We start from the raw sequence: 15,842 nt of genomic DNA, 5'->3' as shown, positions 1-15,842 counted from the left end.
CAGGTTCACTATGGGTTGCATGGATTCATTGCTATGTGCTTAAAAGTTTTAACTTCACTGATGTCAATGATAGCTCTTCTTATAGCTGGTGTTTCAGGAAACTTATTAAACTTAGAAGCGAAGTCCTTCCTATCCTTAGCAATGGTATTTAAAAGACCAGAGACTTATGGGAGGAAATAAGAGAACACAAAGCAAAGGTTCCATGGCACAAAGTTATATGGTTCCCTCTTCACATTCCAAAATTGAGTATTATTACATGGATGGCTATTTTGGATCGTCTTCCTACTAGGGACAAACTCTCTAAAATAGGTATTGCTTCTGATGATTCTTGTATCCTTTGTCTCGATTCGACAGAAACGCGTAATCACTTGTTCGTTGATTGCCCTTTTGTTACTTCACTATGGAACTCTATCATGCGTCTCAACAATATTCACATCAGGCACAACACTTGGGATTCAAGGATTTGTTGGGCTTCTCATCATTGGAAAGGTAAATCTCTTCTCAACATCATTCAAAAACTTTCTTGGACAGCTTACATTTACTCGATCTGGGATGAAAGAAATAGACGAATTTTCAGACGTGAATCAAGAACACCTGATCAAGTCCTCAAGACCATTAAGGATCTTGTTCGTATCAAACTTAGTGATAGAAATTTCAATAGAACTCACTATGTCAATGTAAACTTATGTAATTATTGGGGTATTGATTGAATATTTTGTTGTAAGTAGGCTTTATACCTCATTTGGGATGTTCCTGATGTAATTTTCCTTGGATAATAAAAATCTGCTTATCCAAAAAAAAAAAATTGGTCCATAAACCCTGCGACAGCTTTACAATGTTTCATTTGATTGCTCCTTGATCATCGCCCAACTGACAAATTATTACCAAGAAAATGCGATGACCAAAAATGATATACAGAAGACCAAATTATATGAGCTACTCAACTGCAACTATATTAAGCGTTTAAATGATATAGATCAATCATCCCCTATAATTCACATGCATTCCTTATTCCTGCCCTTTCTGTGACTGCAGGCTACTACATTTTGCCTCTTCTCGTTTTTAACTGCAATATATATACATATAACTACCATAATCAAACTTCACTTGGTCAATCTGTGAGCCCTCAGGTCATCTAACCTAACATATTTCTGGAATTAATTAAATTTTTTTAAAAAAAAAGCTAACTTGCCATCTTCACTTTTGTATAAATATTAGATCAAATTGTAAATTTCGAAACTTTTAATTATGTGAAAAATCTTTTTCAGAAAATTAAATATATTCTTATCAAATACATGTTAATATCTGAAGAAATTTGACTTTTTTTAAAAAATTTAAAATTTTGACTTTAGATGGATACAATTATCGAAAGAACCCAGTTATTAAAAAATTCTGCAAAATATCTAAAAATTCCATTTAAAATATATAAGCATTTGAATGTATAAGTATTCTTAAACAATTTATTCTCACCTAAAAATTCACGTTTAAAAATTGATTATGGAAGTAATTTTAGATGGATAAAATAAATATCTTACCCCTTATGGACCGTTTCAAAATGATTATAGAAGTAATTTTGGCTTAAAATTCCATTTGAAATATATAAGTATTCTTAAATAATTCACTCTTATCTAAAAAATTGATTATTAACTCAAACAAAAATTCTGAAAATGATATTTTTACGTTAAAAACCTCATTTTGAAAAGCACTTCCAAACGAAATATTTATTAGGTTGTTCATCGAAAAAATCGTTATCATCCATTATTAATTTTTAAATTCTTATAAGCTTTTAATTTGACTTGTCATTACAACAAAATTGAAATATTTTGAAACCATTTTTTAGTTAGAATTTTAATTTCAATTAAGAATATATTATTTTTTTATAATTGAATTGTTTAGGATTAATTTTTAGAGTTAGGATTTGTTTTATTTTCGCAAAAAATAGAATGAAAAGAATAGATCAAACTTGGTGCATCAGGAATAAATATTTGACACATATTTTACGCAAAAAAATTAATAAATTATTCGCCATATTTTGTGATTCTTATTAGAAAGATATAATTTAAATAACATATTTTATGATTAAACCCTTACTAAATTGTCCACCATTCTTTTGGAATCGCAACCTAGTCAATGATCTAGACTCTAAACATTGCAGATATTCGACATGTCATTGTCTTATGACTGACTATCAAACAAAGGTTTGAGCCCATCACAAATGTCAAACTTTCAAATTAACCCTAAATTTTATTGGATGTCGGATTTAGGGCATTTATGGAAACCCAGATTTACCTGTGAAAAATATGCTCCAAGGGCTCAAGTTGATCATCTTTTGGGTTGTTCCCTCAGTACTGGTAGATAAAGTCATAAAGATTAAAGTGTCAAAACCCTAAGATGCATTAACCACTGCATTAAGTGTTAAAACGAGTTTGTTGTTGATCCAACGTTAAGCAACTAATTGTTAGCCCTACGCGTTTAATTAATATATGTTAATAAGAATAATGGAAAATAATATTGCCCCAAAAATTAAAGGAAATTTAAGAGAGAAAAATACCATGAGCTCGATTTTTTGGCTTAATTACAAATAAGTGCCCAAACTATAGTCTTTTGACGAATAGGTGCCTAAACTATTTTTTGAATGATTCTGGTGCTTAATTTCCACTTTAGGTGTTCGGATCGTCAACGACATTAACTTCCTCTGCTAAGTGACACGTGTCACATTCTATTAATTTTAAAATTTTAAAAAATTAAAAATATTTTTATATAAAAAACACAAAATTTTGAAATAATCTCAAAACTTTGAAAACTTTCATTTCAACCTCTAAACTCATGTCAGTCGCTGCCCTTTGTTGTCGACAAAGCTCCACTCGACCCACCTCTAGGGATGGCAAAAAAAACCCGAACCCGAAGGGGAAAACCGAATTAATCCAGGGGGGAAAAAATCGTTTATGCTAAACGGGGACGGGGAAAAACTGTTTATGTTAAATGGGGACGGGTTTAGTAATCACCGCCCCGATTACCCAGCCAGATATCCGACCCGATAAATATTAAAAATAATTATAATATATATATATAATATTAATAAATTTAAATTAAATTAAATATATATATATATATATATATAATATTTATATTTAATTTAAATATATATACCCTGCCCAATACCGTTTAAATAACCGTTTATGCTAAACTGGGATACCCGTTTCCCCGCGGTTTTCTCCTATTACCCGATGGGGATCCCTGTTTAAATCCCTGCAGTTTTTTAAGCGGGGAGGGGATGGGTTTTTTAAACGGGGACGGGGGGACCAATACCCGGCCCATTGCCATCCCTACCCACCTCTCTCGGCGACCAAAACACTTATGAAATTGTGATCGATCGACGACAAATCGATGTTTTATACCCATACACCTTAGGACGAAAATCGCGATCCCACGTAATTTCGGCGGCAACTACGACGACGTATGACTAGGAGGATGGCAAGGTTTACGTCGACGGTGGTGGATGTAATCGGAAAGGGTGGTGGTAGCGGGTTAGGGTTAGGATTTGGGGATTTTGAAGTTTTTTTATAATTTAAGAAAAATTAGGGTTTTTTTTAATAAATTTAATAATATTTTTAAATTTTTAAAAATAAATTTTAAAATTGTCAGATTATGACATGTGTCATTTAACGGAAAAAATTAACGTTGTTGATGGTCGGGTACCTAAAGTGGTTACGTTAGTAAAATTAGGCACCGGAATTATTCAAAAAAATAGTTTATCTCTAGTTTAGGCATTTATTTTATATTTAAAAAAATAAAATACTTTTTTTTATTAAAACGATTCTAAATAATCTCAATTTTTTTTCAAATACTTAAAAATAACGTTTAAACTTAAAAATAACGATTAAACTTGTATAGAATAATATTTGACATGAATATAAGGGATAGGAATGAAACCCGGAAAAAACTATGTATAACCTCAAGAAAAATAATAAACAAGAATGCAACCACTTTTATCCGTATATAAGTCAACTATGCAACGTCTTTTGAAGTGACAAAAACCTACAACATTCAAATAAACAAAAGAAAAATGGAGAAGCTGTCTTGTTATGTTCTCGTGCTATTATCATTCTTTTGTTTTCATTTGTGTCTTTCAGGGAATCTAAACACCGGGACAAACCTAGCTGTTAATTCTGGGGGCTCTCCGGATCCGGGTAAGCTTGAGTACCACATGGGTCCTGTCCTTGCATCGCCTCTCAAACTGTATATTATATGTTACGGTAACTGGAACCAAACCCACCAAAACACCATAAGGGATTTCCCGAGTTCCTTGTCTTCTCCAGCAATTGATCCTTCTGTTGCTGAGTGGTGGAGCACTGTCAGGTTCTATTCCGACCAAACAGGATCAAACGTCACTGATTGCATTACCCTTTCGGGGGAGTTCTTTGATTCCAAACTTTCACATGGTCCTCGTCTCAATCGCTTATCGATGCAAGCCGTCATCAAAAGTGCGGTCACTTCCCAGCCGAAGCCATTGCCTCTCGACCCTCGAAACGGCTTCTATTTGGTGCTAACTTCATCTGGTTGATGAATTCTGCAGGGCGGTTTGCGCCTTTCATTACTTCACCTTCCCAGCCACTGTTGGTGTAATAGTTCCTTATACTTGGATTGGTTACAGTGTAACTAAGTGATAATCGTCGTATTACTATCAAAATAATTTCGGCTTCTTAATAAATAAAAATAAAAAGGTAATATAGAGAAGCATGGTCAATCCACATGAATTGTGGTGTTTCTGATTTAATAAACTCTTTTTTGATTTTAAAAAAAGATAGAATTTCATATGAAATTGAAAAAATATATTAAAATAAAAAAAAATAATATAAGAATAAATATTAATAGTAATAAATATAAAAGGAGATTTTAAAAGTTATTTTTAAAATAAAAAAAATAAAAAATAAGAATCAAATAAAAGAAAAATAATTAAATAAACAAATTAAAGAGATTGAGATAAAGGGAAACTTATTGTGAAAGCAGCCTCAGACTTTAGCTTTATCTCAAATTCCACGGATCATCGAAACATATTTTTACTTCAAAATTTACGTCGGTTACTGCAAGAACAATTCTTTGTTGCCAACTCGGATTGCGTCGTTTCAACAATGACTGATTCCAATATCAGTTTCCTCTTAGGAAACAATTTTGCTAAGTGTGTTCTCGGGAAGTTGAATATGCTTTAATAAGCAAATCATTATTTAAACGTTAACCATAACAATATCTGGACTAATGTCGAAATCGTTTTGATTTAAAAAGTAAGCTAAAAAAACAGAGAGAAAATCCGAAACGATTTAAGTACCTTACAATTCTCACGTTTGGAATTGAGTCTTCGCTTTAGTCTTCGGCTTGAAAGAAAATTAGCTAAGCATGATCAAAGTCATACTTAGCGTAATAGAAAAGTATGCGGAAATAGAGAGAAAGTTAGAGAGAAAAAGAAGATTTTATTCTCAAATGAGAGAGATATATTTCTAGGCTCACCCTTAGAGGGTATTTATAGCCTTCAAATTACTAAAAACATCTTAAATCCTAATTAAAACACTTAAAACTATTTAAACTAAAATACCAAAAAAATGATATAATATTAAATCCTAATTAAAATACTAAAACCTATTTAAACTAAAATACCTAAAACAAATATAAAATATAAAAATAATATCCTAAAACTTAATTAAAATACTAAAACTTATTTAAACTAAAATATAAAGATAAATATAATGTTTAAAATATATAATGTTTAAAATATTATCCTAAACTTGAGTTTAATCTAAATCTGAATTCCAGCCAGCTTTGATTCTGAAAATAAAAAAATTGCAAAATTCTGTCATTTTTGTACAATTTCCATATCTGATGTACTGCACAGAAATGAATCAAAATAAACAATTAAGCCACAAAAACCAATGATTAATGAGTAATTTAAAAGCAAAATATTAACTAAATAAAACAATTATCACTCAGTGTCCGGGCATGTGTGCCTATCCATTTGCCTGGCCCGTGGGGATGCCACCACCACCTACTGCAAATGGAGTAATGCGCCCACCGAATGGGGACACTGGAGTTGACGGGATGATCAGTTTATAGCTCATGAGCTAGCCGAGTCTGCGACTAACCCACTGTGAATGCATGGTATGCTGGTGATAATCCACCTGCACCGGGTGAAATCGCCGACCTGTGTATAGGTACATACGGTACGGATGGTGGTGGTGCGTACGCAGGTCAAGTTTCAACGGATGCAGCTGGGAGTAGCTACAATCTGAATGAAGTTAAAGGAAGAAGGTTCATGGTTCAATGGGTGTGGAATCCTGTAAAGAAAAGATGCTTTGGACCTAATGCCATGGATTGAAAGTGTACCGCGTATAACAGCTTTGCCTCTTTCTTGCCATTTAGGCAACAAGAAAGAAAGGCACATACTTAGAAGCATAAGGGGTTGGTCGGCAATATAATAAATAAGAGTGAGCAGGCTTTTTGACAAATTTTGTATGTAATTTTAGAAAGAGCGACAAGGATGGTGATCCTTTGCTTGTTTAATTCACATATGCTTTTCTTGTATGCTAAAGAAGGATGTACAGAAAAAGCACTGTCCACCATGTTATGCATATTCTTCACGTTTGCAGCAGAGTTTGATTAAATAAATAAATTTGCAGAATTCAATCGTGAAATCATGCACACTATAAATTGAAACACCCGACCAACTTCCATTACTTTGGCGTTGGCTTGCATTATTGAGAAATCTAACATGGCTATCAGCGACAAGTTATTGTAATATCATACATTTTGATATATAAATAATGAAAATGGTAAATAAATAAACCCATAGATAATCCACAATTGCTACTCTATTCATTAGGCTTCCCATGCCCTGAAAATGATGTTCTATTTGCACAATGCCAAAGGTACATTATCACCTGAACATCAATGGCATGTAAATTACATAAGAATATTGATTTTGACTTGGTTGGGGAGCCTATTGAAGGAATGAGATTAGAGAAATTTACAACCTGAGAATTTCTAACATGACAGCGAAAATCCACAAATATCATTAAAGCATTTCGCAACGGCGGGTTAAAAAAATATTAGTATCATTAATTCTCGGGCAGAGCTGAAGAGAGAAGTGAAATTCACAACAATTCGGAGCAATGAATGCATGAATGGTTAATAATCCTGGCTACAACACTCTCTGGCTCTGGAGTGAGGGAAGATGTCACACTGTTCCAGAAATGAAACACCACAGATTTAGTCAGAATCTTGTTGAATAAAGCATCTTGCTGTGATTTCTCAGTTTCTGTCGTCAGGGCAACGAAGTATCTGTTTTTTTATCCAAATTAGTAATTGCAGAAGAGAGGGATTTAAGACTTCTCAGGTAAAGAAGTGTAACTAGTGCAATGCAAAGGCAAGTTAGAGAAAATTTTCACATGCAAACTGTAAACATTTGATTGCATAAAATGCAAGTTAGTGAGTCAGTGAGGAAGAGTAATTATAGGTAATACAACAGAGGTAGATGAACTGAGAGAAACGCCCAACATTCTAAAGAGATTTGAAGATAATGGAAATGGTTGAATGGCTCAATGTTCATCCTAACAATAAAGAAATCTACCCTGTGAAATCCAAGGCTTACTTATTTAAAATGTAGTTCTAGCCAAAACAATGCATGATAGTACGTTTAGCTGGAAGACAGATGCCCAAAATAAATATAATTACAAAAGAAAATCAATCAGTCAAACTACTGCGAACTAAGTCAATCACCATGGAGAAAAAATATAAAGTTGGAATTGGGGAGCATGGAGATGCTTCAATAGTCAGATTTTGCAACGATAAGAGCTATGCATCTTGTATGAACAGGGTTTGATACATTTATTTGTGCATAGCATACATGTTTATTGCCCAAAGTGAGTTGGATTTGTAAGAGAGACACACATGCATTTAAGAGATCATTTTCAAGAGTAGGGATATGTATGAAAAGAGTACCTTGTAATATGCCGATAACTAATAGGGAAGACAACAGAGGAAGGTTGCACATTCAACTCTGGCTGTTTGATGGATACATCGTTCTTTTTGTTTAAAAACCTTTTTGCAACTCTCGATAGAAGATCAGCCCCATTCCCTCTCAATTGGGTATCATCATACGCCAAATAAAATTCCTTCAAACACTCCATTATAAAAGGACTGCACAAGAGAATGCAAAAATCCAAGAATGATTTAGTTGCTGGTACAAGAAAAACCAATAATCTAGCAAAAATATGACAAAAGAAGGTAGCTCTCCTACAATTCCTTCCACCCAAAACTTAGAGAGAAAGACTTTTCTTTCCAGGTGAGGCAGCCCATGCGTTGTTTCTTTCACATGGTTTAGGTTATGAACCATTAACCATTCATCCCATTTCATTAATGGTTGAATTTTGCAACCCTCCACTCGAATTTGGAAGGTATATTGTACATATATGCTATGATTGAAGCTAAAATAAAATTATTTGATAAATTCTTTTCACACACCATGTTGCTGAGATCGTAGCCATCTACTGTTGTCTGTTGCTGCTTCTGAGAGCTGGTTGAATGCCAAAAGGGCTATTTGAGCCGCCGATGCCTTAAAATATTAATTATGCACAAGAAAATATCATATATGTATAAGTAATTATGCAGAGAGGCCGTCTCCATCTAGCCATCTACCTTAATTTATTCCACTCTGTCCCACACCATCTATTTTGATGCCTTTGCAAGATCTTAAAAGTGCTTCGCATTATTTCTCCTTTAATTTTCTCAATGCACATGTATATATACCATGTCCCCATATAGAAATCAAAGTATTCCGAGTTCATTATTTTTTATAATTTAATGCCTCATTGTTCTCGATTTAAATAACAAATCTGTAAGAAAGGAAATCTGCACCTTCAAATTATTATTTTAAGCTGACCCATATATTGTGTACCTTAGTTGATGTAAGAATTCCAGAAGTGGTCCCTTTGCATCATAATAATGCACTCATAGATTCTTAGTTAAGACTTCCAAATATTCTACTTCAAATTAAACATCAGAATCTCTACCTATCTTCAAAAATTCAACTTCAGTTTTTTTTTTGGGTAAAAGATTTATAAATAAATCTAAATTTAGTTTTAATAATATATTTTCATCTTAAAATTTGATAAATTTATTCTTCTAACATAAAATCTTATATAATCTTTATGCAATAACACACATCTTTAATTAAGAAATAAAACAAGGGGTTTTAGATATAAACATGAAACATGTGGTTTCCCTTGCAGTGTATGCCCAAGTTGTTGTTTGAATAGGGTCATCCCCTACTGTTAAAAATCTAGCTAAACCCTTTTTTATGATCATTAATCATTATTAGTGACCCATTCAACGTCAAGTAGTCACCATTAAACCCAATGGGCTCCACGTTAGCAATATGTTCTATCATATTATATCGACGTTGATCTGATATAGTCTCCATTATTGTCATTTCGTTGTTGAGTTTGTCTTAAAGATTTTCTAATTATGTGATGGATCAAAACCTTTAAAATATATATATAGACGACTTAACTTGTAATGTCGAGGCGTACACTTTGAACCTAGGCTACGAGATTTCTTATATGTTCCTTCATTAGAATAAAACTTGATTCTCTTTTAATTTTTTTTAAAAGAATTGTTAGGTAGTGTTTAATTTAGAATGAATCTTGGACCGCCATAGAATAATCATAATTAAATCCCACGCTTTGCACCGCCAAAATTGATTATTCTGACTCACCTCTACAAGCTTAACTGTGAGTCCTCACGGACTATGGACTATGATTTGCATGTGGAAATTAGTTAAAGCGAAAAGTCCACAAATGTACCCCTAATCATTTTCTTAATCATCGAATTCTTTATGCTTTAAAAATATATTTATTAAAGAATTTATATTTTATACAGTAACCCATTATATTTTGAAATTACAAGGAAAAACCAATGTTTCATATTTCATTTAAAATAATATTTTTTTACATATCTTAGAAATATTTGTTATCATTTTTCTTAAAAAATGTTAATAACAAAAAAAAATTTGTTTCTTCAGCTGTATTCCTTTTAAACCTTTTCAGGGATATATAAATGTGTGTAAGCCACTGGTCATCTTTCTTATTTTTTAAATTTAGCCTTTTTATTTATTTATTTAGTTACCTTTTTGATTTTAAGGTTTCATTTTGATTAATTTGAATTGATTTGTGTCACACACTTGACTTTAGTACTCAATGGATATTTTTTACTTACACAAAATTTTAAATTTGAGATCTTACTTAAGCGATATAAGTTACTTTATCACTATGTTCATATTTTTTTTTTAAATTTAACCTTTTTATTTATTTTGTTTGTGGAAAATTTTGATTAAGATTCCAAGAGAATGACGCTTTACTTTTCCCCGTGCCTACACGTTCATGTTAAATAAGATTGTGGTAAAGTCAAAAAGTAAGTCATCTCACTATTCTAAGTCAAAGATTAGAGGGCAAATTTTAATTTTACCAACGAGTTTTTTATTTAGTTCATTAGGGTGTATAGATTTATATTTTAGGGTCTATGATAATTTTTATAGTATTATTGAAACTCGTCATGTCGAATTTTTTTATTTAGCCTCCATGTATAATTCTTATCTTTCTAATTAATTTAATCAAAATAAAAAATCAAATCAATTCAACCTCACTCTAATTTTATTATTTTTACGCCTAAATTTAAAAAGAATGTTCTTAAAAACATAAATTAGATAAAGATTAATTTTGAAAAACATAATAATAAATTTTATGAAAAAATCAAAGTACACTAGGGGAGACGCATTGTAGTCATGGAGTCTGCCCACATTTCAATCGAAGACGCACTGAAATCCTTATGTCACACCTTGATTATGTAGTAAATGTATTATTCGAGTAAATAATTATGGTTCACCATTATTCTAGTAATTTTTTTCCAGACAATTATCGTAAAAAATTTGCCTATCATGGACTAAATAAAAAATCTGGAAAGAATATTCTTAAAAACATGTAGATAAAGATTAATTATGAAAAACCTAATAATAAAATTTAAAAGAAAAAACTGAAGTACACTAGGGAAACACATTGCAATCCTGACGTCTCCACACATTTCATTCGAAGACGCACCAAAATCCTTGCGTCACATCGTCGTTCTGTAGCAAATTCATTATTCGAACAAATAATTTTGGTTCACCATTATTCAAGTATTTTTTCCCATACCATGATCGTAAATTTTTACCCATCATAGAGACTAAATAAAAAATAAAATCATATGAAACAAAATTAAAATTTCAGAAGTTTTGAAATTATATATGTCGAGAGACACATATGATTTTATGTTAGGGACGAATTTGAACTTACAAATTTTCAGAGAGTGAACTTGAATTTATAAAATTTTACGGAACGAAAATATATTTTTAATAGAAAATATATAAAAAAATCTAAAATATATGATAATTTTATATTTTAAGAAGGGCGACTACCCAACTAGGTCCATCAATGTATGTTAGACTGTTGATATGCGTATGGTTCTGGTCTATGCATGTGCTATGCATTCACGTGTATGTGCTTTAAACAGGTGGTTAGTTTGTTAAAAGTTAGCTAAGGTTGTTAAGCAGTTAGAGAGAGTTTGTTGAGCCGTTATTGAGCCATTGTACACTTATAAATTGCTGCTTATGTTGATAATAAGAGATATACATTTCCTGTGTAATCACCTATTCTCTCTACTTCTCATTATGGTATCTTTCACCGGAAATTCTGGAACTCATCTCTAAAGCTTTCGCTGCTCAGTCTTTGTTGGTTGGTCATGGAGTCCTCCAAGAGCTTTGCGCACAAGAAAGTGAATGTTGTTCTAGATGAAATGAACTTTCTACTATGGAAACAAACAGATCTTGCTCACCGTGCGAAGTCACCGGCTTGAACGGTTACTGACCGGAGATCTGAGGCCACCACCAGAGATGATTCTTGGTGATAATGGTGCGATAACTGTCAACGATGCCTTCGAAGAGTTCGTCGCTCAGGATAGCGCATTAGCGTCCTGGCTCCTTTCTACTATCAGCCCCCATCTCTTACCGCAGTTTGTTGGAGCAGACTCGGCTGCTACGGTGTGGAGTATAGTACAGCAGTTGTTCTCCAGTAGGTCCACGACTGCAGCCATGGGCTTACATTGCAAGCTGCAATCACTGAAGAAAGGGAATGACAGCATGAGAGTCTATCTTACCCGTGTAAAGGAAGTATGTGATGCCCTTGCTTCCTGTGGAAGCGCTGTTTCACATGTTGGCCACATAGCCAGCGTCTTGAAAGGATTGCCCAGAGAGTACCAGCCGTTTATGGCGGTTATCACGATGATGAAAGAAACTTTGTCTTTGGAGGATCTTTACACCGTGCTTCTGGATGCTGAAGCTCAACTAGCAGGCTTCGATGAATCGGTGGATTTGCTACCTATGAGTGCTAATATAGCTCAGCATGAGGCCGACTTTTCTGACAATGGCCGGCGTGACTCCAGATCCTCACGATCGTCTTCAGTAAACCGGTCGGCTGGTCGTGGTCGAGGACGGACCCGAATCCAGTGCTAGCTATGTGGCAAACTAGGTCATCTCGTTGATCGTTGTTGGCACCGATTCGATGAAGACTTCATGTGCGTGACTTCTGACTCTCGTGCTCATAAGAATCAGTCTGCTAACAGTCATTACTCAGTTGCTGAATCCCCCAGCTCGGGTTGTGAGTGTTGTAAGGAACGCTCTCAGTCGGCAGCAGGGTCGTCGCAAGCCAATCTGGTCTCCAAATCGGCAGATCTATGGGTAGTCGATTTGGGTGCAACGCACCATGTTACTCCCGATGCCTCCAACGTTACAAATTCTACTGAATTTAGAGGCCCAGGTAAACTCACTGTGGGAGATGGAGTTCCCCTTAACATTAGCAGTATTGGTAAATCAGTTTTGGATTCTTCAAGAACCTTAATTTTGAATGATTTGTTGCATGTACCTCGTATAACAATAAATTTACTTTCGGTCTCCAAGCTTGCTAGGGACAATGCAGTTTACTTTGAGTTTCATGCTGCAAATTGCTTTGTGCGCGATGAATCTACTGGATAGGTTCTACTACGGGGAGAAGAAAAGGGTGGACTATATACATTTGCCTTTGGTTGTGCACTTAAAGAAGAACCACGTGCTGTTGCACATCTCGTAGCAACAGACGTTTCTCAAGCCCAGTCCGAGCTTTGGCACCGGCGTTTAGGGTATCATAATCAGTATGCATTAGACAAAATAGCTAAGGAAATCAATGTAAAACTTGATTCTGAAAGTAATAAAACGTGTGTAGCTTGTCACATGGGGAAAAGTCACAAGCTTCCCTTTGCACATTCTGTTACTCAGTATAAAGTTCCTTTTGAGTTAGTTTTTTTAGATTTATAGGGTCCTCCACATGTGGCTTCTAATGGTTTTCGATATTATATATCGTTCGTAGACGCATGCACTCGGTTTACATGGGTTTATTTCTTAAAAGACAAGGCTCAAGCTCTACCAGCCTTTCAACTTTTTCACAAGCTTGTTCTAAATCAGTTTGGAGTGTCAATTAAAGCTATTCAAACTGATTGGGGGGAGAATATCGATCGTTCTCTTCATTGTTAGCCCAAGCTGGTATAGTACATCGCTTGTCCTGTCCCCATACATCAGAACAGAACGGTGTCGTCGAGCGTAAGCATCGTCACATAGTGGAACTCGGATTGGTTCTGCTAGCTCAGGCGTCTTTGCCTGTTCAGTATTGGTCATATGCCATGGTAGCTTCTGCCCACCTTATTAACTGATTGCCTACTAAGGTTCTTGATGGAATGTCACCTTTTGAGAAGTTATACAACAAGAAACCTGATTATTCTCAGCTGAAAGTGTTTGGGTGTCAATGTTTCCCTCACTTAAGGCCATTTCAAAATCATAAGTTGGAGTTTCGTTCGCAGGCTTGCACATGTCTTGGCTTCAGCCCTAAGCATAAGGGTTATCAGTGCCTTGCAAGAAATGGACGGGTTTATATATCACGCCATGTCATATTTAATGAGTTAGTGTTTCCATTTGCAGGTAAAGACACTGGAAAGGTGCTTCACAGGACACCAACGTGGCAGGCTCCAAAAATTCCAGTTGTTTCTAATATCAAAAGATGGCATCAAGTAGCTGTTCCAGTCGATGCTGAAGATAGTGTGAATGAGGAGGAGGTTGAAACTGCTGCAAATCAAATGCAACAACACACAGTTGAAACTGCTGCAGATCAAATGCAGCAACATACAGTTGTAACTACTGCAGATCAAGTTTAACAACAAGCGCCGCCTGAAGTTGTGGCTGAAATCGTACCTGTCTTAGACACCATTGAAGAGGTTGTGCCGGTTTTAGAAATTACCACGACTACCAGTTCCGATATTAATATGACTGATGCTGATGAACATACTGGCACTGAAATAAATGCGTGTGATAATCTGCCCAGTGAGTCTGGAAACAATGTTGTAGGCTTGCTAAGGCAAAACTGTCACCCCATGGTGACTCGCAGCAAGCGTGGGGTATTCAAACCCAAGTCGTACGCCACCTACTTTGAAGATGAAATTCCCGCCTCAGTTCATGATGCATTGCAATCAGATAACTGGAGAGCAGCAGTTCAAGCTGAACTGGATGCTCTTATAAAAAATAATACATGGTCAGTTGTAAAACTTCCAGCAGGGCGAGTTCCAGTGGGCTGCAAGTGGTTATTCAAAATCAAGCGAAACCCTGATGGATCTTTTCATAGGTATAAAGCACGGTTAGTTGCGAAGGGCTTTTCACAAGTGCCTGGTTATGACTTCACTGATACCTTTAGCCCGGTTGTGAAGTTTTCCACCTTCAATATTGTGCTAGCTCTAGCTGTAACAAATGGGTGGGAATTGAGACATGTGGACATCAATAATGCGTTTCTTAATGGGGACTTAGAGGAAGATGTTTTCATGAAACAACCACCGGGGTTTGAGCAAATGGCTGAGGATGGAACTCCTCTTGTCTGCAAGCTGCACAAGGCCCTCTATGGTCTTCACCAAGCGCCCAGGAACTGGCATACCAAACTTAGAGACAACCTTGTTGAAATGGGATTTACTGCATCCCGAGAAGATCCTTCATTGTTCATCAGCAAGGGGCATGGCAGTGACATTTATATATTAGTGTATGTTGATGACATCGTTATTACTGGGCAGTCACCATGCAAAATTCAAGAGGTAGTGCACTTGCTTAGAGAACGGTTCTCTCTCAAAGATTTAGGAATGCTTAGTTACTTCTTGGGAATAGAAGTACATCGTTCAAATGGCACTGTTATGCTAAGTCAAAAAAAATTTATACTTGAACTTCTAGAGAATGCAGGAATGAAGGGAGCTGATGGTTGTGGCACGCCGATGATCTTGGCTTCGAAGTTGTCAGCAAACGAGGGAGAGTTATTGACGGATGCTACAGAGTATCGCAGTATAGTAGGCTCGTTGTTGTATGCATGCCATACACGACTTGACCTAGCTTATAGTGTTAGAAAAGTAGCTCAATACATGCAGGCGCCACGTGAAGCGCACATGATTGCAATCAAACGAATATTGAGATACTTGGCTGGTACTATTAACTATGGGTTGTTGTTTCGACCAGTGGATGACTCTTTGATGATTACCGCATTTGCTGACGCAGATTGGGGCGCGAATGTTGATGATCGAAGGTCCATATCTGGTTTTGGAGTGTTTGCAGGCAAATGTCTGGTTACCTGGTGTTCTAAAAAGCAAAAAAACTGTGTCAAGATCAACCATGGAGGCTGAGTACAAATGCATAGCAGACACTGCAGCAG

The 15,842-nt window shown here is 35.2% G+C and overlaps 1 protein-coding gene and 1 pseudogene across 1 annotated transcript; one reads left to right on the top strand and one right to left on the bottom strand.

Annotated features, from left to right (window-relative positions):
- Positions 1 to 4,066: 4,066 nt before the first annotated feature.
- Positions 4,067 to 6,367, top strand: LOC120148459 (annotated as a pseudogene).
- A 493-nt stretch (positions 6,368 to 6,860) lies between these two features.
- On the bottom strand, positions 6,861 to 8,270 carry LOC120148466 (uncharacterized protein At4g19900-like). Its single transcript, XM_039161579.1, has 3 exons — positions 7,990 to 8,270; positions 7,194 to 7,329; positions 6,861 to 6,929 (listed from the first exon to the last, which is right to left on the bottom strand). Exons 1-3 carry the CDS (start codon positions 8,175 to 8,177, stop codon positions 6,861 to 6,863), a joined length of 393 nt encoding a protein of 130 aa, XP_039017510.1. The 5' UTR covers positions 8,178 to 8,270.
- Between the last annotated feature and the right edge of the window lie 7,572 nt (positions 8,271 to 15,842).

This window comes from Hibiscus syriacus, unplaced genomic scaffold (genome assembly GCF_006381635.1).
Source record: "Hibiscus syriacus cultivar Baekdansim isolate YM2019G1 unplaced genomic scaffold, ASM638163v2 tig00110959_pilon, whole genome shotgun sequence".
Classification (NCBI taxonomy): domain Eukaryota; kingdom Viridiplantae; phylum Streptophyta; class Magnoliopsida; order Malvales; family Malvaceae; genus Hibiscus; species Hibiscus syriacus.
This window is presented reverse-complemented; position numbering and strand designations above follow the sequence as displayed.